At 42.3% G+C, this 23,038-nt stretch overlaps 1 protein-coding gene across 1 annotated transcript; it reads left to right on the top strand.

Annotated features, from left to right (window-relative positions):
- LOC116974450 (E3 ubiquitin/ISG15 ligase TRIM25-like) lies at window positions 1-23,038 on the top strand. Its single transcript, XM_033022897.1, has 6 exons — window positions 1-565; window positions 3,004-3,099; window positions 7,097-7,330; window positions 7,621-7,643; window positions 19,143-19,291; window positions 21,774-23,038. The coding sequence occupies exons 1-6, from the start codon at window positions 2-4 to the stop codon at window positions 22,325-22,327; spliced, it is 1,620 nt and encodes a 539-aa protein (XP_032878788.1). The 5' UTR covers window position 1; the 3' UTR covers window positions 22,328-23,038.

Here is a 23,038-nt window from a genome sequence, read left to right as displayed (position 1 = left end):
TATGGCTGGATATCTGAGACAGGCCAATGGTTACAAAGATGAAGTTACTTGTTCTATTTGCCTGCAGGTGTTTTCCTATCCAGTGACTTTAAACTGTAATCACAGCTTCTGCCTCAAATGCATCCAAGATCACCTGAAGCACAAGCTGCCCGCTGACAATTATATCTGCCCAGAATGTCGTGTCGAGTTCGTTGAAAAGCCAAGATTGCTTAAAAATCCTCAGCTCATCGCAAAAGTCGAAAACCTATCAAAATCACAGGAAAGGAAAACAGTCTGTGACTACTGTTTTGACGAGCCAGTGCCGGCGGCGATGAGCTGCATCCAGTGCGAGACTTTCTTTTGTGTAACCCACCTTCGCCCACACAGTGAAAGAGCATCGTTGAAGGATCATGTTTTGGTCGACCCCATGGAAGCAGTGTTTCTGCAGAAATGTGAAGATCACAAGGAAATCCTAAAGCTTTATTGCAAGCAAGACCGTGTAAGCATCTGCAGTCTTTGCAGCATTATGGGGAAGCACAGGAACCACTCGATCTTGACCATAGAAGAAGCAAAAAAGGAAATCCAGGTGAGTGTGACGTAAGGTCACGTAATTGAGACGGGTATAGCACACAGCACAGAAACAGGCCCTTCTGCCCATAATGTCTGTGCCAAACATAATGCCAAGACCAACTCTTATCTACCTGCACGCAATCCATATCCCTCCATACCCTGCATATCCGTGAGCCTATCCAAAAGCCCCTTAAATGTCACTATTATATCTGCCTCCACGCCATCCCTGGCAATTCATACCCAGGCATCCAACGCCCTTTATGTTAAAAAAAACTGGCCCCGCACATCTCCTTTAACCTTTTCCCCTCTCTCCTTAAAACTATGCTCTCTAGTCTTTGATTTTCCATCCTGAGAAAAAGGTTCTGACTGGCTATTCTATCTGTGCCTCTCATAATTTTATATACTTCTATCAGGTCTCCTCTCAACCTTCGACATTCTAGAGAAAGCAATCCATGTCAGAGATGCTGCCTGACCCACTGATTTGCTCAAGAACTTTGTGTCTATCTTTGCAGTTTATCTATGTGCAGTTCCTTCGCACACAGCAAGCCTGTCCAACTTCACCATGAAGCTAATACCCCCAAATATAGGCATAATTCTGGTAAACGGCAACTCTATTGCTGCACCATTGTGCAAAGGTTGGTTACACAGGGACAGGCTGTGGCTTTCAGTCTGTCACTGTCAGCCATGGCCTGCAACCCTTACCACTATTCAATTAGATTACACCAAATCTCTGTGTTAACTGCATTTACTGATTATTCTCTTAAGTTTATACTTTACTATCTTTACCCTAAATCCATCAGTCTTCTACCGCACTTCAGCTGAGTGATATTGTGTTAGAAGAAGCTTTTTGAAACAATGCCTAAATTATATTCTCCAGTCCTGAATTTTACTCACCAGATGCAATTATCTATCTACCCTTCAAATGGCTTTATTTCAAACATATGTCAGATTATTCCTGAACCTATTGGAAATACAAAACAAGTTTGTGTATTTTCTCTTTGAAATTTTACTCTTTAAGATTCTGCTAAGCCAGTCTGTACCCTTCCAAGGTCAATGTATCTCTTTCCTGAGGTTCAAAAGTGAAATTAATCCTCTGCATGGAACATGATTAAAGTTCCAAACAAATGTTTTCGCAAATACTTTGAACAAAATGACTTTAAGGCCAAATATGTTCAAATAGAGAAATATAGGAAGTGGAAGTTAGAAAAATAACAAGCAATATAAACAAAAATGAAGCAATAAAACAGGGCGTCAAAAGTAAGGGGTTATTAATATTGCCAAATGCCTTTCTGTATATTCCTGAGTTGCATATGCAGCTAATGTGGAACAGTGCAACTCAATTTTGCAAGCAGCTCAAGGTGTGTAAATTCAACCATTGAATGACATTTCAGAAAGATTGGCACCCACGGTGCTCGAGAAACATAGAAATACATATCCAATTATTGTGACATTCTCATTTATTTCCCAATTCATGAGAATCAGGAGAGTTGATTTTAAAAAAACGTCTTTTGTATTACTCCTTGTCTCATTCCCTTGAGCCCAGCATTATTTTTATTCTGAATGGTAGGTGCTTGAGATCAATTGTAAAGCCAAACTAGTTTTCAAGCTGTAAGCAATCTGGCCTCAAACATTTATGATTGTTTTTTTTATTGTACATATGAGATCAATTAAGGCATTGAAATGTATTAATTATTTTCCCATGCAAACCACCTCCTCCTCCTCCACAGTCAAGAATTCAAACCGTACAGTATAAGTCACCAGTATAGTTTGATGAATTCATCGAGTATGTTACAACCTTAACTAAATATGGAACTTAACAAATTATGGAAAGGAAAGGTTTAGAAGAATATGGGGCAAACGTGGGCAGGTGGGAGCAGCATAGATGGTGCATCTTGTTCGGCGTGTATGACTCTATGACAAGCTGAAGATATTATAGGATGCATTTCCTTAGCATAGGGCAGCACAGTGGCGTAGTGCTGGAGCTGCTGCCTTAGCACCAGAGACCCGGGTTTAATGCTGACTATGGGTGCTGTCTGCATGGACTTTGTACATTCTCCTTGCAACCTCGTGGGTTTTCTCCGAGTGCTCCTTTTTCCTCCCAAAGGCGTACAGGTTTGTGGGTTAATTGGCTTCTGTAAATTATAAATTGTCCGTAGTGTGTAGGATAGTGTTAGTGTATGGGGTGATCACTGGTCAGCACAGACTCGGTGAGCCGAAGGGCCTGTTTCCATGCTGTATCTCTAAAGTCTAAAGTAAAATCTGAAGGAGCACAAACCATTTTTTACCACTAACTAAATGCTTTTTTTGAAAATCTCTTCTAAGATTCTGCACTTCATGAGGGCATCATTGTAAAGCAATTGTCTTTTGTTGAGACAATATAATACTACTCAGGATTTGCATCAATATCAGGTTGTTAATGAGTGCGGTCATTAATTTTCTTTGTGTTCTTATCAGCTGACTTTCACAGAAAATATGAAACAGCTTAATCTAAAGAGGACAAAAGCAGAAGAGGCTGTCAAACGACTACGGGAGCTAAATTGCCATGTGTTAGTAAGTGTTCAGTTGAAAAGTAATTGCATTTTTATAATTTTTGGTCATTCATAACTTGTTTTTAAATCATCAAGATGAAGCAAAAACATAACTTTTTGAAGAAGATTGGATTTGCGTACATTTTACATTTAAATGTTCAACTAAGATAACATTATTGGACATTATAGCCGCTTTATCTCTATAATACTAAAACTCCGTCTTTGTGTGTGTGTGTGTGTGTGTGTGTGTGTGTGTGTGTATATATCTGGTTAATTCCTATTTTCTTCCAAACGCTAGGCCACAGCCTTCCCATTTTCACACATTCTACTCACATTTTTTCCCGTCAAGGCGATAAACATCTTCCCATTGCATTCCCACCGTTTGGGAAGTTTTTAATCGTTTAAAGTTTTAAAAACAGCCCGAAAACTTGCCCTTTTCGGATATAAAACCCGTGACGTCACAATGCACTCGCAAGGCAGGACGGGACACTCTGGGAGGGAGGGGCATTCCTGCGCTCGCATGGAAGCGGCTGCCGGCACCCAACGCCCGACGCCCAGTGACGAGGGTGGCGAGCCCTGGCCAGAGTTGAGCCTGGTGCTCGAGCTGGAGTGAGGGCTGAGCCCAGGGCTTGGGATGGGGCTGTGACCGGGGCCGAGAAAGAAGTCGCCAGGACGAGCCTGGGTCCTGGGTCAGGGACGAGCCCGGAGATGAAGTCGGGGCCTGGACTTCAGCCCAGATAGCGACTGAGCTGACGGTTGGAGTCTACAGCCAGGGCCGGGCCGAGTACGAGAACCAGGCCGAGTTCCAGGCCCTGGTGCTGCTCTACGACATGGGTAGGTCCTGGGGCAGGGAGTGGGAGTGAGGGGAGGAGGAAGAGGGAAATGAGGAGGAGGGAAATGGGTTGGGGAGTGGAGGAGGGAGATGGGGAGGGGTGGAGATGCTCCTTCCCTATCTACCCTCACTCCTACCCTCTCTACCCCCTCCCACTCAACCCCTCTCGCTCTCTACCCCCTCCCATTCTACTCCCTCCCTCGCCCTCTCCCTCTCTACCCTCCGTTTCCCCCCCCACTCTGCCCACTCCCTCTCCCTCTACCCTCTCTCTCTCTCTCTACCCCCTCCCTCCCTGCCCCTCTCCCTCTCTATCCACTTCCCCCTCCCTCTCTACTACCCTCCCCTCCCTCGCCACCCCCTCCCTCTCTCCCTCTCTACCCCCCCCCCCTCCATGACCCCCTCCCTCTCTTCCACCCCTCCCTCTCTACTCCCCCTTCCTCTCTAGGGATTGAAGAGGGAGGGTGAAGAGGAGGAGGAGGGAGTGCTGGGAGATGAGGAGAAATGAGCTACGCCTGTGCAGTTGTGGGCTATGGGTGAGTGGTGGAATAATGCGTTGGAGGAACGGCCTGCGTTAGGGGAACGGATGAGTGGTGGAATCACGTTGGGGGAGCAGACACAACGGGTCTGCACTTGGTCTAGCAGAATATAAAAACGGATGTAATGCTGAGTAATGCGCTGATCAGACTGCATTTGCGAGCAGTTTGGGCCCCATATCTCAGGAGGGGTGTGCTGGCATTGGAGAGGGTCCAGAGGAGGTTTACGAGAATGATCCCACGCATTATTGTGTTAATGTATGATGAGCGTATGACAGCTGTGGGCCTGTACTCGCTGGAGTTTAGAAGAATGATAGGGGACCTCATTGCAATCTACCGGATAGTGAATAGAATGGATGTGGAGGGGATGTTTCCACTAGTGGGAGAGTGTAGGACCAAAAGGCATAGACTCAGAATAAAATAAAAAGGAGACGAAGAGGAATTTCTTTAGTCAGAGGTTGTTGAATCCGTGGAATTCATCGCCACATACTGTTGTGGCAGCCAAATCATTGAGTATTTTTAATGCAGAGATTGACAGATTCTTGATTAGTAAGGGTATCAGGGGTTATGAGGAGAGGCAGGAAAATGGGTTGAGAGGGAAGGATAGATCAGCCATGATTGAATAGGATCGATTGGCTGAATGGTCAAATTCTGCTCCTATGACATGAACTATGGAACTGTTTAGGCTGTATTTGGAGTATTGCGTGCAGTTCTGGTCACTCCATTACAAGAAGGTTGTGGACGCTATGGTGGGCGTAAAATATGTTTACTATAATGTGCTTGATTTGGGGCTTTTTGTAAAAGGAGAGGTTGGATAGACTGGTTATTGGTTTCCTGGTGATCAGACAGAGGTTGAGGTAAGAAGTAAAGCATTTGATTGTTCTGTTTTTTTTGTCTCTTAATCTCTTAGACCTGATAGAAGTATATAAAATTATGAGAGGCATAGATTGGGTAGACGGTCAGAATCTTTTTCGCAGGGTGAAATGTCAAGGACTAGAGGGCATACCTTTAGTTGAGAGGTTTTTTTCCCACACAGAGAGTAGTGGGTGCCTGGAACGTGCAGCCAGGGGTGGTGGTGGAGGCAGATACGATAGTGGAATTTAAGAGACTGTTGGATAGCCACATGTATAAGTAGGCAATGGCGGGATATGTATCATGTGCAGGCAGTAGAGATTTATTTAACTTGGCATCATGTTCGGTGCAGACATTGTGGGCCATAGAGCCTGTTCCTGTGCTGTACTATTCTATGTTTTATTAGAGGAGCATATATGGTGGTCAGGATGTGTATAAGGTCAGCTACCATTGAGTGTTAAAGGATTATTAAGGTTAGAAGAAGCTTAAGAAATCACTATTGACCTTTGAATCGTGAGATGCTTTATGTCTTTAAACTATGAATGCAGAATATGTCATTGTTTAACACTTACTTTTATTAAAAAGTGGAGAATATATTGAAAACTGGTCCAGAAACATCTATTGGACTGGGGATGGATTGAGTAGATTGCTTGAGAGGCCCTGGTTCTATCAAGAGTGTCACATAATGTAAGGTGACAACTGCGGTGCCATTGTATGATGGACAAGAAACTCAATGGCATTGAATTTAATTTCATTAATCCCAACACTAAATTGCCAAGCCAGATTAATCACAATATTATCATACAATTCTAAAGGTTGATTCTAATGCATTTGTCTTGCCTTTTGTTCCTGCTCTAAAATAAAATTGAGAATTGGATGAGTCTGGTTGATTAATTATGTGGGAAGTAACTGCATTTGCTAGTTTAAACCGAAGATAGACACAAGAAAACTGGAGTAACTCAGCGGGACAGGCAGCATCTCTGGAGAGAAGGAATTGGTGATGTTTCTGACTAGTTAGGGATAAGGAAAACGAGAGCCCGTCCCGTTGAGTTAAGGGCCTGTCCCACGATGCGAATTCACCCAAGAGCTCTCCCGAGTTTAAAAAAAAATCAAACTCGTGTTAAGTACGTAGAATGTTAGTAGTGGGTACGTCGGAGCTCGTGGATATCTCATCACGGCTCGTAATGCTAACGCCAGGCTCTCGGGAAACGCAGAAACTTGTGAAGTTTTTTCAACAGTATGAAAAATTTCCAAAAGTCAAAAAATACTCGTGATGAGGTACCACGAGTTTGATTTTTTTTAAACTCGGGAGAGCTCTTGGGTGAACTCGCATCGTGGGACAGGCCCAGTACTCCAGCTTTTTGTGTCTGTCTTCTGGTTGATTAATTGATTGATTGAATGATTGAAACAGGTCCACTGCATCCTCGCTGACCATTGATCACCCATTCACACCAATTCTACGTTATCCCACTTATTCACCTTGACCTTGGGTGCTGTCTGTGTGGAGTTTGCATGTTCTCCCTGTGACCGCATGCATTTCCTTCGGGTGCTCCGGTTTCCTCCCGCATTTCAAAGATACGTATGTGAGTTTGTAAGTTATTGTCCTCTGTAAGTTGCCCCTATTTTGTAAGGAGTGGATGAAAAAGTGGAATGGCATAGAACTAGTGTGAACGGGTGATTGATGGTTGGCGTTTACTCGGCCGGCCAAAAGGCCTGTTTCCATGCTGAATGTTTTAAAAATCTGGTTATTTATGAGTAAGAAAACTGAAATGTTGTCCTTTTTGGATTATCGATTCATGTAGGGTGCATTTTCTGGATATCTAGAGAAGGCTGTGCACCATTATAAGGGAATTAAAGCCCTTGTTGAAGATGACGAACAGCAGACTTTGCGGTTCATTGAAGCCGATCAACAGGCTGCCACAGTGTACGTTGAAACACAGACCAAAGACTGGCTGGAAGAGCTAGATGATATAAAAAGAGCCATTCTGCACATAAACACCATATTAAATCAAAGTGATTCATTCAGATTTTTAAAGGTAACTTTGAGGAGTCTGTTTTCGCTTTGATGCCAACTTATGGATAATAAAGACTCAGTGAGAGGCAGCATCCCTGAAGAACATGGATAGGTGAAGTTTCGGGTCTGAAATGTCACCTATTCATGTTCTCCAAGAATGCAGCCTGATCCGCTGACTTTCTCCAGCACTTTGTGTCTTTGTTTCATAAACCAGAATTTACAGTTCCTTGTTTCTATATCTTAATAGATAATGTTCTTTTCAATTTTCAATTTATTGGAGAGAAAATTAAACTCTTTGTTTTTTTCTTCTAGGGAGCAAACTGCAATGAACATCGGTAAGAAATTCATTACATCTAATAGTTTTACCAAATACAGTTAAAGAGCCTGCACAATCCAAAGTTCACTTTTCTGCCACGTCATAGAGTCATACAGCGTGAAAAAAGGCTCTTTGGTCCATCTCGTCCATGCCAATCAAGATGCCCTATCTAAGCTAGTCTCATTTTCCTATAAAGGCATTTGGCCTATAAACCTTTCCTATTCATGTACCGGTCCAAGTGTCTTTTAAATGTTGTTATCGTGCCTCCCTCAACTACCTCCTCTGGCAGCTTGTTCCATATAACAGCTGCTATTTAGTACAATTTACTAAATAGAATGGTGAATTGTAGGTTTGCTTCAAGTTCATTCAGGCCAATCTCATAGTAGTTCTGGAGACACAAGGAACGACAGATGCAGGTTTATAAAAAGAGACTTCAAGGTCTGGAGTAACTCAGCAGGTCAGGCAGCATTTCTGGAGAACATGGGCAGGTGGCGTTTCCAGTATGAAGAAGGGTCCTGACCCGAAACATCAGCTATCCATATTCTCTAGAGATGTTCCTCACCCACTGAGCTGCACCCCCTCACTCCGTGTCCCATTGTACTTCTGCCAGCCTTTTTTGATTAATTTTATTTCCTCCATGTAGCAATAGAATCATAATGGAAACTATTTGGCCCATTGTGTCCCATCAGCTCTCAACAGGGCAGTTCAGTCGAATCCATTCCCCCATCCCATCCCTGTAGTCCTGCAAGTTTATTTCAATTCAACGATCCATTCAATTTAGCGAAACAAGGAACTTCAGATGTTGGAATCTTGAGCAAAACAAAGAGGGTGATGCAATTTTGCTGTTGCATCCTTTTTACTTTCAAAAGGTATTTGTTTTAACAAAATCTTCACAGGCTTGATGAGGGAAAGGGGAATGTTTTTCTAAAAACTTAATGATTCAATGAGAAATGTATGGGGATGCTAAACAAAGTTCTGGAGGAACAAGCGTGTTTCAGGTCAGGACCTTTATTCAGATCTATTAAATGTACTCCAAAATCATTGATCATTGATAAATTGATAAATCCCCTGGGCCTGATGGATTACATCCAAGGGTCTTGAGGGAGATAGCGGTGGGGATTGTGGATGCATTGGTGATAATTTTCCAAAACTCCCTGGAGGCAGGAACGGTCCCAGTGGATTGGAAAATGGCCAATGTAACACCTATATTTAAAAAAGGAAGTAAACAGAAGGCGGGTAACTATAGACCGGTTAGTCTAACATCGGTGGTGGGTAAAATGTTAGAGACAATTATTAAAGAAACACTAACGGGGCACTTGGATAAACATGACTTCATCGGACAGAACCAGCATGGTTTTGTGAAGGGGAAGTCCTGTTTAACGAATCTGCTCGAATTCTTTGAGGAAGTAACAACCCGGGTGGATAAAGGGGAACCGGTGGATGTGGTATACTTGGACTTCCAAAAGGCTTTTGACAAGGTGCCACATAAGAGACTATTGCTAAAAATAAAAAATTATGGGATTGGGGGTAATATATTAGCATGGGTAGAGGATTGGCTAACAAATAGGAAGCAGAGAGTGGGGATAAATGGTTCATACTCGGGATGGCAACCGGTAACTAGCGGGGTTCCACAAGGGTCGGTGCTGGGACCTCAGTTGTTCACAATTTATATAAATGATTTGGAGGAGGGAACCAAGTGTAATATATCAAAATTTGCGGACGATACAAAAATGGGAGGAAAAGTAGGGGATGAGGAGGATAGGAAGAGTCTGCAAAAGGATATAGATAAGCTAGGTGAGTGGGCAACAACTTGGCAGATGAAATTTAATACTAATAAATGTGAAGTCATTCACTTTGGGAAAAAAAATGATAGGGCAAGTTATTTTCTAAATGAGGAGGAGCTGCGTTGTAATGCAACGCAAAGGGATCTAGGGGTATTAGTACATGAATCACTAAAAGTTAGTATGCAGGTGCAGCAAGCAATCAGGAAGGCCAATGGAGTTTTGGCCTTTATTGCTAGGGGGATTGAGTATAAAAACACGGAGGTCTTGCTGCAGCTGTACACAGTATTAGTGAGACCACATTTGGAATACTGTGTACAGTTCTGGGGTCCATACTTAAGAAAGGATGTACTAGCCCTGGAGGCAGTGCAGCGAAGGTTTACAAGATTAATTCCTGCAATGAGGGGATTGACATATGAGGAAAGGTTAAGTAGGCTGGAACTCTACTCTTTGGAGTTTAGAAGAATGAGAGGCGATCTCATTGAAACATATAAGATCGTGAGGGGCCTTGATCGGGTGGATGCACCGAGGATGTTCCCAATGATCGGGGAAACTAGAACTAGGGGACATAGTTGCAGAATAAGGGGGGGCTCTTTTAAAACTGAGATGAGGAAGAACTTCTTCACCCAGAGGGTGGTTAATTTATAGAATTCACTGCCCCAGGGAGCAGTGGAAGCAGAAACTTTAAATATATTTAAGACTAAAATAGATGTTTTTTTAGCTGCCAAGGGGATAAGGGGCTACGGGGAGAGGGCAGGGATATGGACCTAGGTATGGTTAGTATAGTAAGACCTGAGTGATCTCCTGGACAAGTGTCGATCGCCTGGATTGGGGTCGGAGAGGAATTTCCCGGATTTTTTTCCCGAATTGGACCTGGGTTTTTATCCGGTTTTTTGCCTCCCCCAGGAGATCACGAGGTTCTTGGGGTGGAGAGGGGTGATAGCGGTATAAAGGGGAGGGTAGTGTCTTGTGTTCTGTGTCTTGTGTCTACTGTTTGTGGGTAAGTGTGTCTGTTTAGTGTTCAGCCATGAGCGAATGGCGGTGCGGGCTCGACGGACCTGGTGGTCTACTCTCGCACCTACTTTCTATGTTTCTATGTTTCTATCTCTCCTTTATCACTCATAGGTAGCGAGTTGCCATCATTACCATGTGAGGCATAAAACAAATGCTTTTCTCTTCAACCTCTATCTCAAATCTGTGTCCTCTAATCCTTGTATCCCACCTGTTATCTACCATTTTCTATCTTGTTCACCTCTCTCAAATGTCTCCTCAATATCTCCTTAACATAGGAAGCATTTGAGGCAGGTTCTTAAAATGAATCTTAAAATGGGATTATCAAATAAACAGTAGAGTATGGACAGGACAAAAAGAAATAGGAGCAGAGATTGGTAATTTCCATTCTCTTGCCTGACCCACCAATCAATATAATCACGGCTAATCTTTCCAAGGCCTTCTCTTCTCTTCTGTGCCAGCTCCTCATTGTTCTCAGTTCCGTGATCTTTCTAAAACACTCCACCAGAAATCAGGATTGAACTTGGGTCGCTGGATCTGTGAGGCAGCAGATCTCCAAGCTGCACCACCATGCTGCCCCTAATCCTGATAGGTTTGAGAGAAACTGTTTTGAAAGGTCTAGTAAGTACTTTGTCAGATGAACCTAGGATCAGTGAAATTCCTTTTATACTTAAGTTCAAGAGTAGAAGAATAATAAATTGCACAGAGGCAGTACACAAGAGTCACTACATTTCCCGTGCCATCTAGTATCCTTCAAGTTCAAAGTTCAAAGTGTAGATTCTTAACTTGGCCGAACAGGCCCATAGGTGGCGGCACTAGGTCGGAGTTGCAGGGGTCGGCCTGATAAAGTGAACAATAAGGGTAGGACGTAGAGCGTGAATGGTTGCACCATTGGAAGCATTGAGGAACAAAGGGATCTTGATGTCCATGTGCATAGATCGTTCAAGATGGCAGTGCAGGCAGATTGGGTAGTGAAATAGAGAGATGGGATGCATGATTTTATTCAGCTAGGGCATAGAATAGGAGAGCACGGAGGTCTTGGTAAAACATTCTTATGGGGCCTTTTCACGGGGCGAGTTGACGCAAGATGTCACCAGAGTGAAGAGGTCGTGGTCCAGCACGAGTCTCGCATGATATAACGGGGGGTAGATAAAGAGTTCCCACGGTACTCGGCATTTCTGTTATTTGTGCGAGTGACTTGTCCGTTTCCCGAGCTTTCGCGTTAAATCTTGAATGAACATCGTGAACTACACGTGACACAAATGATGTAACTTTTTTTTCACACACTATATATATCCTCCCTTGGTTGAATTGGCTCATTTGGAGACATATTTTACTGTGTATGTGGGAGACACAGATGGACTGAGCACAGTACCTCGGTCTTACTGTGTGTGGGAGAGGGGGAGAAAGAGACGTACACTCACAGAGGCAGAGTCTCTCAGCCTGTGTAAGAGGGAGGGAGAGAGAGAGAGAGGCACACACAAGGTGGATGTGAAATCTCACCTGCCTGTTTCAGTGACAGACACCCGCCGCCAGTAAATGAAGACACCCCCATCTGTCTCCCCCTCCTCTCCCTCGACTCCCCCACCTTTCCCTCCCAACTCCAGTCCCGTCCCGACCCCCTGGGAAACTGAATAGAGCAACAATATAGATATAGAAACTGAAACAATATAGAAACTGAATAGCGCAACATGGCAAAAACATCTCTGACACGCTTTACCCCCTTTCTTTGAGATTTTCTGGGAGCCATCTCTGCAAGTGTTCCTGTTAAAAAGATTATCCAACAATGACAATTAGGTGGGACGTCCTCGAAGGACACATGTTCCCTTGTCGATATTGAGACCACCTTCTGTCCCCTCTGTCCAGCTTCCGGGTTTACCGTTCGCAGGAGTTCCCACGCGCTATATCTCTAAAATCTGAAGTTAGGTAATGTCTAAAGGAACTGCAGATGCTGGTTAATGCTGGTTAATACGAACAGAAGGACACAAAATGTTGGTGTAACTCAGCAGGTAAGTCAGATCTGGGAAGAAAAACATAAAAAGCTGGAGTAAGTCAGCGGGTCAGGCAGCATCTCTGGAGAAAAAGAATAGGTGACGATTCGAATCGGAGCCCTTCTTCAGACAGCCTAATCGGAATTGAGTCTGAAGATGTGTCTCGTCCCGAAACATCAGCTTTTTTTCTCCAGAGATGCTGCTTGACTCGCTGAGTTACTCCAGCTTTTTGTGTCTGTCTTCGGTTTAAACCAGCATGTGCAGTTCACTCCTTACACGGGTCTCTGTACAACATTGATTGGTAGCGTTCCGGACCCCTGGACCCGAGGACTCCGACCTGTATCTCTCAAAGAAGTACATGTGAAAAATTTCTCACGGATCATAAAAATGCGTAACCTTTCAGTAAAGTCCCTTTTAAAGTCCCTTTTAAAGATTATAGTTATTTTCTTGAATCTCATTAACATAACTCATGAATAAGTTGATGTCCATATGCGGATGCAAATCTTTATTTTTATTTATTTTTTAAATTCAATCCCACAGAAGATAATTTTTACTCACCTTCTGTCCCCTCTGTCCAGCTTCCGGGTTCACCGTTCGCAGGAGTTCCCACGGTACCCGCAAGAGTTATTACGGATATCGCACTGGCCACTACGTTCATATAATGTTGCAATGCTCAACCACAAGTGTACAAGTCACTCTTGGAGAAATTCAAACTTTCTTGAATTTTCTCCCGAGTGACCAAGTTACACGATGACCTGCCGTTAGCGCTACGGTGGTCCACGGTGGTCCACGAATGCCGTACTGTTATCGCACGAGGTTCCCACGATGTTAAACTCCGGTTAACTCTTGCGTCAAGTCGCCCCGTGAAAAGGCCGCTTAAAACCTTGATTAGGCATAGCTGGAATGTTTTGTGCATTTCCAATCAAGGGTCTCAAGAAGGATCCCGATGCGAAAAGTCGTCTATCCATGTTCTCCAGTGATGTTACTTGACCTGCTGAGTTACTCCAGCACTTTGTGTCTTTTTCTGTAATCTGGCACCTCCTCGTGTCTACAGATTGCTGGTGATATTTACGACAAAGAACTTGAAACTCTCGACCATTTCCACTTCGTCACTATAGAGTCCTAGAGTTATACAGCACGGAAACAGGCCCTTCAGCCCAACTAACCCATGTTGCCCAAAATGCCCCATCTAATCTATACACGCTGATTGGGGAATTAACTCAACAGTTCCTCAGTCACTCACTCTTGACTCTTTCCCATTGTTTGCTTGAAAATATCATGCACTCGTGACAGGGCTCAGGAACATAATTACAGCAGCTCTATTGTAAACAGATGTGGATTAATTGCATTCACAGCATGCATTTGCCAATATTGCCAACTAATACTTACACTTTGCGGGTTGTCTGACGGAGCTAATGACTGCAAAAAAAAAAAAACCATGGTGTTCAGAATACATTTTTCTTTCTAAACTATATAAGCATCACTGGTAGCTGATAGAGCTGCTGCCTCAAAGCGCCAGAGACCAGAGTTCGATTCTGACTAAATTAAAGCCTTCACATCCATCCTGTAATGGGGCGAACAGAACTGTACAATACATAAAATGCAGCCTAATGAAAGTCCTATAAAGCTGCATTTGCCCACATTTGACCCACATCCATTCATAGTCATAGAGTGATATAGTGTGGAAACAGGCCCTTCGGCCCAACTTGCCTACACTGGCCAACATGTCCCAACTACACTCTCTCTCTAGTTACCCATTCCCCCCTTATGTATTTATAAAATCTTTTAGGATTGTCCTTATTGCTACCCGCTAGAGCTATCTCCTGGCCCACTTTTGCCCTTCTGATTTCCTTTTTCAGTTTACTCTTCAGTTCCCAAAACTCCTCCAGGGATGCACTTGATCCCAGCTGCCTATACCTATCCCATGCATCCTCCTTGTTTTTGACCAATGCCCCAATTTCCCTCATCAGCCAAGCTTCCTTACCTTTGCCTGCTTTGACCTTCACTCTAACAGGAACGTACATATCCTGAACTGTTGTCAGCACACTTTTAACCTTTCCTGTCTTCTCCCTGTAACCTTTGATGCCTTTACTAAACAAACCTATCCAGTGATATCGAGGGATAGCCCAATGAAACAAATTTAATTGATCTTCTCATGAAAGATTAACTTTGCCCAGTTTCAGGCTTCTATAAAATTCTCTTACACACTCAGTTGGCAAAATGTTCTGTTGGAATTTACACAACGTCCTCGTCCCATTTGCCCAGTAAACCTTCCCAATCCATGTTTATGCCCAAATATCTTTCAAATATTGTTATAGTACCTGCCTTAACTAAATCCTCTGGCAGCTTATTCTGTCTGAGTGAAAAAGTATCTCAACCTTCCCTATCCATGTTCCTGTCCAAATGAGCTGTAGAGCTGCTTCCTCGCAGCGCCGGAGATCTGGGTTCAATCCTGACCTTGGATGCAGTCTGTGTGGAGTTTGCACGTTGTCACTGTGGTGCGTATGTTTCCTCTGGGTGTTCCAGTTTGCTCCTATATCCCAAAAGACATACACACCTTGGTAGGCTAGTTGGCTCTTGGTCAATTGTGTGTAGGTGACCGACAAAATCAAAACCATGAGACACAGGAGCAGATTACGCCATTCGGCCCATCGTGTCTGCACTGCCATTTGATCATGGCTGATCTATTTTCCCCTCTCAACCCCATTCTTCTGCCTTCTCCCTGTAATCTTTGATGCCCTTACTAATTAATCAATTTCCACGAAAACAAAATTCCAATGACGGCCTCCACATCTGTGGCAATGAATTACACAGATTCCCCACCCTCTGACTGAATACATTTTTCCTGATCTGAGTTGATGAGTATGGAGGGAAATAAAAAAATTGAATTAATGTGGGATTAATGTAAAGGAATGGTTGATGGTCAGCAGGGACTCGGCGGGCAGAAGGACCTGTTTCCATGCAATATCTCTCTTTGAATATGACCCTACAAATCCATGCCCTTATGAAACGAAACCATACCTCCTCCGTACGAAATATTGAAACAAGTGTGTAGGCTTAGAAATGGAAGGATTTTCTTGCAATATGTCTTGTGCACCACAAGCCTGTAATGTTATCTTGGGCAGGGGAATGGGACTGAGAAATTGTGTAACCATTAAGTATCTCTACAAAATTAAATGAATTGAGATTAATAAAAGCAACAAAAAAAAATTGTTGTCTGAAAGAAGACAACAAATCAATCAAAACGTAAAATCAAACATATGACACCTGAATCCTGTCCACCACAAAAATCAATTAAAGGATCTTTTTGAATTCTTCTTGATGGAATGGAGTACATTTTATTGGGATAAATTAAAAGTGACATCACTATAGTTTCAAAGAAGATGGATCTACCCAAATTTTTCTTTCAAAATGAAATACATGTATAATTATACATTAAAACTAAATTAAAATTGTATAGTTTAATCAAATCAAGAAACTAATTCAATAAACAGTCACTAATGAATGAAGATATCAGGTGAAACTCAGTGGATCAGGCAGCATCTATGGAGGGAAATGTCAGGTGACATTTCAGGTCTGGACTCTTTACAGAGCCTTTTCGGACTGTACCTTTCTTCCCTCTGTACAAAAGGGTCCTTACCCAAAAGCTTGTTTGTCCATTTCGAGTCGGGACCCTTCTTTAAACCATTTCCTCACTAATTCCATCTTGTCTTCAAGGTCCAATGGTACATTATTGACCTCGGTACTGTGATATTCCTTTTCTGCATTAAAAGTCTTATTGTGATATTCCTTTTCTGCATTAAAAGGCCCAATCGCACTTTAGTACAAAAGTGTAAGATTACACTGAGGCAGTACACAAGAGTCGCCAAGTTTATGGCACCATCTTTTATGACGCAAGTCCCAAGTTGTTAAAATGTAGAGTCTCAACTCGGTTTCAAAAGTAGGTCAATGGGAAAGCAAAAAAAGTGGGCCTTATTTAGCAGTGAAATTCATACAAATGTCTTCCTTTAAGTCTTGATTACACAGGCAGGTTTATTAAAGTAAAAAACACGGTGAAATTGTTCTATTTTGCACTTGGCCTATGTTTCTCTCTAGTGTCAAAAGACCACCATAAGCAGTTGTAGAGTTAGAAAGGAAGGGGATTCAGGTGAGAACGTGTACTAAATAGTTTAAAAAAGACACAAAGTGTTGGAGTAACTCAGTGGTTCAAGCAGCATCTCTGGAGGACATGGATAGGTGATATATTGTTTTGGGCCGGGAGAAAAAGCTGGAAGAGAGATGGGGCAGGAAAAGGCCTGGTGAGTTATAGTTGGATATCATCTAGTCAATGTAGGGCAGTTTTTAATAATGCATTTGCAGTTTGTAAGTTCACGCTGTCTGGTTCCTGTCTGTCTGGAACATAGCTCTCTTTGTGCATGGTTATACTGATGTGACAAGCTCTCTCCCAGCTGCTAAATGTTTAATTGTTTTGCCATAGTGTATATTCTTTGAACCTTATTTGACACTATGCTGAGTTCTCGAGTCATAGAGTCATAGTCATACAGTGTGGAAACAGGCCCTTCGTCACAACTTGCCCATGCTGATCAACATGCCCCATTTAATTGAGACTCACTGCCTGCATTTGGCCTATATCCCTTTAAGCCTATCCATGTACCTGTCCAAATATTTGTTCAATGTTGTGATAGTACCCGCCTCAAATACCTCCTCTCGCAGCTCATTTGATTTACTTACAATCTTTTGTGTAAAAAAGGTATTCCTCAAGTTCCTTTTGTCTTTCCTCCCTCACCTTAAACCTACCTGGTATCAAACAAATTCAATCAGAGACTACCCCTACAGGTATCTCACACCACCTTCTCATCCAGATAGATTGAACACTTTATAACCTTAAGGTAATTCACATGTTCTCCCGAGTTTTACCCTGATTCGAACTCGGAGAAAATCCGTAGCGGGTCTGTAGGAGTTTGTGGATGTCTCGTAATGGCTCGTAATGCTAACGGTAGGTACTCAGGTAACTCGTGACGTTTTTTCATCCCTGCAAAAAATGTCCACGAGTAAAAAAATACTCGTGATGAAAAAAATGGTTACTTTTTATGCCTACTGTTAGCATTACGAGCTGCTACGAGGCATCCACGAACTCCTAGGGACCCGCTACGGGCATTCTCCGAGTTCGAATCAGGGGAAAACACGGGAGAACTCGTGAATTACCTCGTACAATGGGACAAGGGCTTTAGTGTGACATGGAGCAGAAATGGTTCATTTAACAAAAGCAGTCATAAGTCACTGAGAGAAGTGAATGAATGAATGAATGAATGAATGAATGAATGAATGAATGAATGAATGAATGAATGAATGAATGAATGATATTTTATCGTCACATAAAGTATCATTCATTCATTCACAGTGAATTAAGTCAAGAGACACATAAGTCAGGAGATACAAGAGAATAGAGTCTTGAGCAAAACATAAAGTGCTAGTGTAACTCAGCGGGTCATACAGGCAGCATCTGTGGAGGGTATGGACAGGCAACATTTTAGGTCAGGACCTGTCCACAGACATAAACCAAGGTGAAGTTTAGAATGTTGTATATTCCTCCCTCTGGCTTTACGTTTCACTCTTCTCTCCCTATGGGACCCCTTTCATCTCTAGCCTTTGCCACTCATTTCACCCAACTGCCAATCAGATTCTCCCACTCCTGCATCATGTCCATAGGAGCAGAATTAAATCATTCAGCCCATCGAGTCTACTCTGCCATTCTATCATGGCTGATCTATCACCCAATTACATGCTAGGTTTGTCCCACCTCTCTTTTCCAGCTTTTTGCACAATTAATATTCCTAGCACATACCTAGAGTGCAGACTTCACCTCTTTTTAGCTGCAGAAACAGGTGGAAAAATGGAAGATGGAGTTTAATCCGAGCAAGTGCAAGGTGTTGCACTTTGGGAGGTCAGATGTTCGGGGGAAATATACAAATAATGGCATGACCCTGAACAGCAGTGATGTGCAATGGGATCTTGGGGTTCAAATCTATAGCTCCCTATAGTGGCATTTCAGGACTGGACATCGACTAACAGAGTCAGAATGTCACAATGCAGCTTGTAGAACTTTGATTTGGACACATTTAAAATATTGTGTGCAGTTCTGGTCATCCCATTACAGGAAGTATATAGAGACTTAGGAAAAGGTGCAATGGAGGTTTACCAGAATGTTGCCTGGATTAGGGGGTATTAGCTACAAGGAGAGGTAGGAGTTTGGATTGTCTCTCTGGAACGCTAGAGGTTGCGGGAACAGAAGCATATAAAATTATGACAGGTATATAGATAAGCTAGATGCTCAGTACCTTTTCCTCAGGATGGAAAATCAAATACTACAAAGCAGAGCCTTAAGATGAGAGAGGCATAGTTTAAAGGAGATTTCATGGTGATTTCTTTTAAATTTTAACACAGAAGGTTGTGAGTGCCTGGAACATGCTGCTGAATGTGGTGGTGGAGGCAGATATGGTAGTGACATTTAACATGCTTTTGGATAGACACTTGGATATGCAAAGAATGGAGGGATATGGATTATGCACAGGTCGACAAGAGATGGCCTTGGCATCATGTTCAGCATGTACTGTTCTATGTTCTATGTATTGTATATAACTTACACACTGGGTACTTGGTGAGTTGGGTGACGCTCAATTTCTAACTGTATCTACTTTTCACTGTAACGTTTTATATATGTTAATTTTTTTGTAGCATTAATTCCTTGCTGAATAATCAGATGCCGGATATTCATGACATTGTAATTGATGATGGAAAACTTTCTTCTTTGATGAAGACAATTAGCAAATTCTCCAACAGTTTGTCCAAGAATGACATTTCTGTCAGAAAAGCTCTCCTGGCATGTGAGTCTGAGCATTTTCATTTGCGGTCAGGCAAACCTCCTAACTCTTAAACAATTTAAACATTTATATTTCTGTAATATAATGTTAAGGGGAATTTGAAAGAAAATACAGTAATGAAAGTGAGATATTATTGGGTGACACAGTGGTGTAATGGGTAGAGCTGCTGCCTCACAGTGCCAGAGACCTAGGTTTGATCATGACCTCAGGTCCAGCCTGTGTGGAGTTTGCACGTTCTTTCCGTGACTGCATTGGTTTCCTCCAGCTGCTCCAATTTCCTCCTACATCCCAAAGACATGCGGGTTTGTAGATCGTTGAAACAAGGAGCTGCAGATGTTGGTTTATACCGAGGATAGACACAAAGTGCTGGAGAAACTCAGTGGATCAGGTAGCATCTCTGGAGAAATTGGATGTGTTAGACCCAACACGAAACATCACCTATCCTCTTTCTGCAGAGATACTGCCTGACTCATTGAGTTGCTCCAGTATATTGCGTCTATTCCGGGTGCATAGATTAATTGTCCTCTATAAATTGCTCCCAGTGTTTATGATCTAGTGTAAATGGGTGATCAATGATCGGCATGGACTCAGTAGGCCGACGAGTCTGTTTCCATACATACAGTATCTTTCAATGATACAGTAGTTTTTCAATATGAATATCTGCAGTCTGAAGACATGACTTCTGAACTTCACAAAGCCACCTGCTACCTCAATGAACCCTGGATCGGGGATATTATCCACATGGAGAGGTTGAACAACCTTGAATTGTTTTCTCTGGAACATCAGTCTGAGGGTAGCCCTGATAGAAGTATATAAAATTATGAGAGGCATTGATATGGTAGACAGTCAGAATCTTATTCCCAAGGTGGAAATGTCAAAGATATGAGTGCGTAACTTTAAAATAAAACCTTAAGACGAGGGGCATTATTTTCTTCTATACGGGGGTTGGTGAGTGCCAGGAACTTGTAGCACGGGTGGAGGCTATTACAATAGTGGCATTTAAAAGGCTTTTAGATAAGCACATGGAAATGTAGAGAATGGAAATATATGGATCATGTGCAGGTAGACAAGATTAATTTATCTTGGCATCATGTTCGAGAAGGACATTGTGGGCCAAAGGGAATGTTCCTGTACTGTACTGTTCCAGTTCCTATGTTATGTGTAATATGTTATACTGGGAGTTATGGTTCAATAGGTGGATAAGGGTTTCCAACAGTTAGAAGTTGGGCTGAAGAGCACTTAACACTTGTGACATTTTTACAATTTTAGCGATGCTAATTAACCTACAAACATGTACGTCATTGGAGTGTGGGAGGAAACCAGAGCACCCGCGAAACACCAACCAATTATTTCAGTCAAAACCTCATTATTCAACAAAGACTATATGTTCATATTTCATTTTAAAGCTTTGTGGATAGTAGCAATAATTCACAGTAATGAAATGTCAGCAATAAATTTCTAGTGTTACATGAATATATCATTTATCATTGGCGTGGGGTGCATTATCATAAGATGTTCAGAGGTCTTCCATCTCTACTCAAATAACAAAAGCACATCTTTTCAGTAATATTTGAGATGTATTTCTTTTTGGGCGTCAATTCCTTTACATAGAATGCAGAACATAGAACAGGACAGCATAAGAACAGGCCCTTCGACCCACAATGTCTGTGCCTAACATAATGCAAACATCAAATCTTATCTGCCTGCACATGATCCATATCCCTCCTTATATATCCATGTGCCTATCCAAATATCTCTGAAATGCCACTGTCATATCTGCCCACCAACACGTATTCCAGACACTCACCCACCCTCTGTGTAAAATAACTTGGCCCGCACATCTCCTTTAAACTTTGCCACTCTCACTTTAAAGCTATGTCCTCTAGTATTTGATTTTTTCATCTGGGGAAAATGTTCTGACTGTCTACCCTATTTATGCCTATCTACCCTATCTACCCAAACGCTTACTTTGAGATCTCTTCCACTAACATTCACAGCTTGTGTAGAGGAGATATATGCAATGACAAAGTGAGAACTATGTGAACACTCCTGATCTGCCTCCAGGAAGGTCTTGGCTCTATTTATCACAGAGACTGAAATAGCAAACTCCCTATATGGAAAGTTGTGATGCTCATCTTTGATACTTAGCTGGTACCATATCTAGGATAAACAAGAAGCTTTGTCAACTCAAAAGCTAAACTTGTACCTGTCCTCTTAGGATATCCAAAATGTTTAACAGTTGGGCTCAAAAGAAACTGCAAATGCAGGAATTTTGAGAAAAATGCAAAGTGCTGGAGGAACTCGATGGGTCGGGCAGCATCTGTAGAGGGAATGGACAGATAATGTTTCTTTGAGTTTTTTACCATAATATATTTTATTTGGTATTTTGTTTATGAACAGGAATTATAGAATAATATGGTGTTATTGAATATATTTGTTTGTAAGCATTTAGTTTGGATAATTATTTATTTTTTCCAATATACAGATGCAACCACTATTACTCTTGATCCTGTAACTGCAAATGAAAACCTTATCCTTTCTGAAGATCGGACCATCGTACGCTACACAGATGAAGTCATAAAGGCTCCGTACAGTCCCAAACGATTTGATGACACTTTATATGTGCTTGGATCTCAAGGTTTTACATTTGGCTACCACTACTGGGAGGTGGTGGTGAACAACAAGATGGACTGGGAGATTGGAGTTGCTTACTCGTCCATACCGAGAAAAGGCAAATGTTGGTTGGGTCGCAACAATGTATCGTGGTCTCTCGAATGTAGTTGTGACCAATGTACGGCATGGCATAACAACATAGCACTAAAAGTTAACGTCAAGGGAAAACTGAACCGGGTTGGAGTTTATTTGAATTACACGGGGGGAATGCTTGTACTTTATGATGCTGAGAAAATGGCAGTTTTAGTTTCCTTTTATCATAAATTTACGGAAGCTCTTTACCCCATTCTGAATCCCTGCAACAGCAAAGGGGGAAATTTTGCCCCTCTGACTGTTTTACAGCTGAAAGGAATCAGCCAGATCTAGGCAACAAATGTGTTTTTTCAAGTCGAGAGTGTTGAATTGTCATGTGTACCGACAATAGAACAATTACATTTTTTGAAAATTAGATTTTATACATATAGTTTCCAAGTTAAAATTAAAGAAACAGTGGCAAGAAAAAGAGATAGTGGCACTTAGAGTCTCACATGCAGTTCTGGTTGCGCAATTACCGACAGGTATGATGTGGAACTTTGGAAAAGGTGCAGAGTGCTGCTGGATTGCAGGTTATTACAGGGAGAGGTGGATTGTTTACTCTGGGATGCCAGAGGTTGAGGGGAGATCTGATAGAAATATATAAAATTATGACGCATAGATAAGGTAGACAGTAAGAACCATTTTCACAGGATGGACAAGATCAAATACAAGAGAGGATAGCTTTAAGGTGAGAGGGGCAAAGTTTAAAGAAGATGTGCGGGCAAGTCATTTTTTGCACGGGGTGGTAGGTGCCTGGAGCATGCTGCCAGGGATTGTGGCTCTAGGCTGATACAATAGTGGTGTTTGAGGGACTTTTAGATAGGCACATGGATATGCAGGGAAAGGAGGGATATGGATTATGTGCGGGTGGATAAGAGTTCATCTTGGCAAAGTCCAAGAAGAAGGGCAAAGAAATGGCAGATGGAATTCAATCTGAGCAAGTGAGATGTTGCATTTAAGGAGGTCAAATGCAAGGATAAAATATACAATTAATTGGCCGAA

This window comes from Amblyraja radiata, chromosome 6, assembly GCF_010909765.2.
Source record: "Amblyraja radiata isolate CabotCenter1 chromosome 6, sAmbRad1.1.pri, whole genome shotgun sequence".
In the NCBI taxonomy this organism is placed as follows: Eukaryota; Metazoa; Chordata; class Chondrichthyes; order Rajiformes; family Rajidae; genus Amblyraja; species Amblyraja radiata.
Note: the sequence above shows the minus strand (reverse complement) of the source record. Positions and strands in the feature narration are given on the sequence as shown.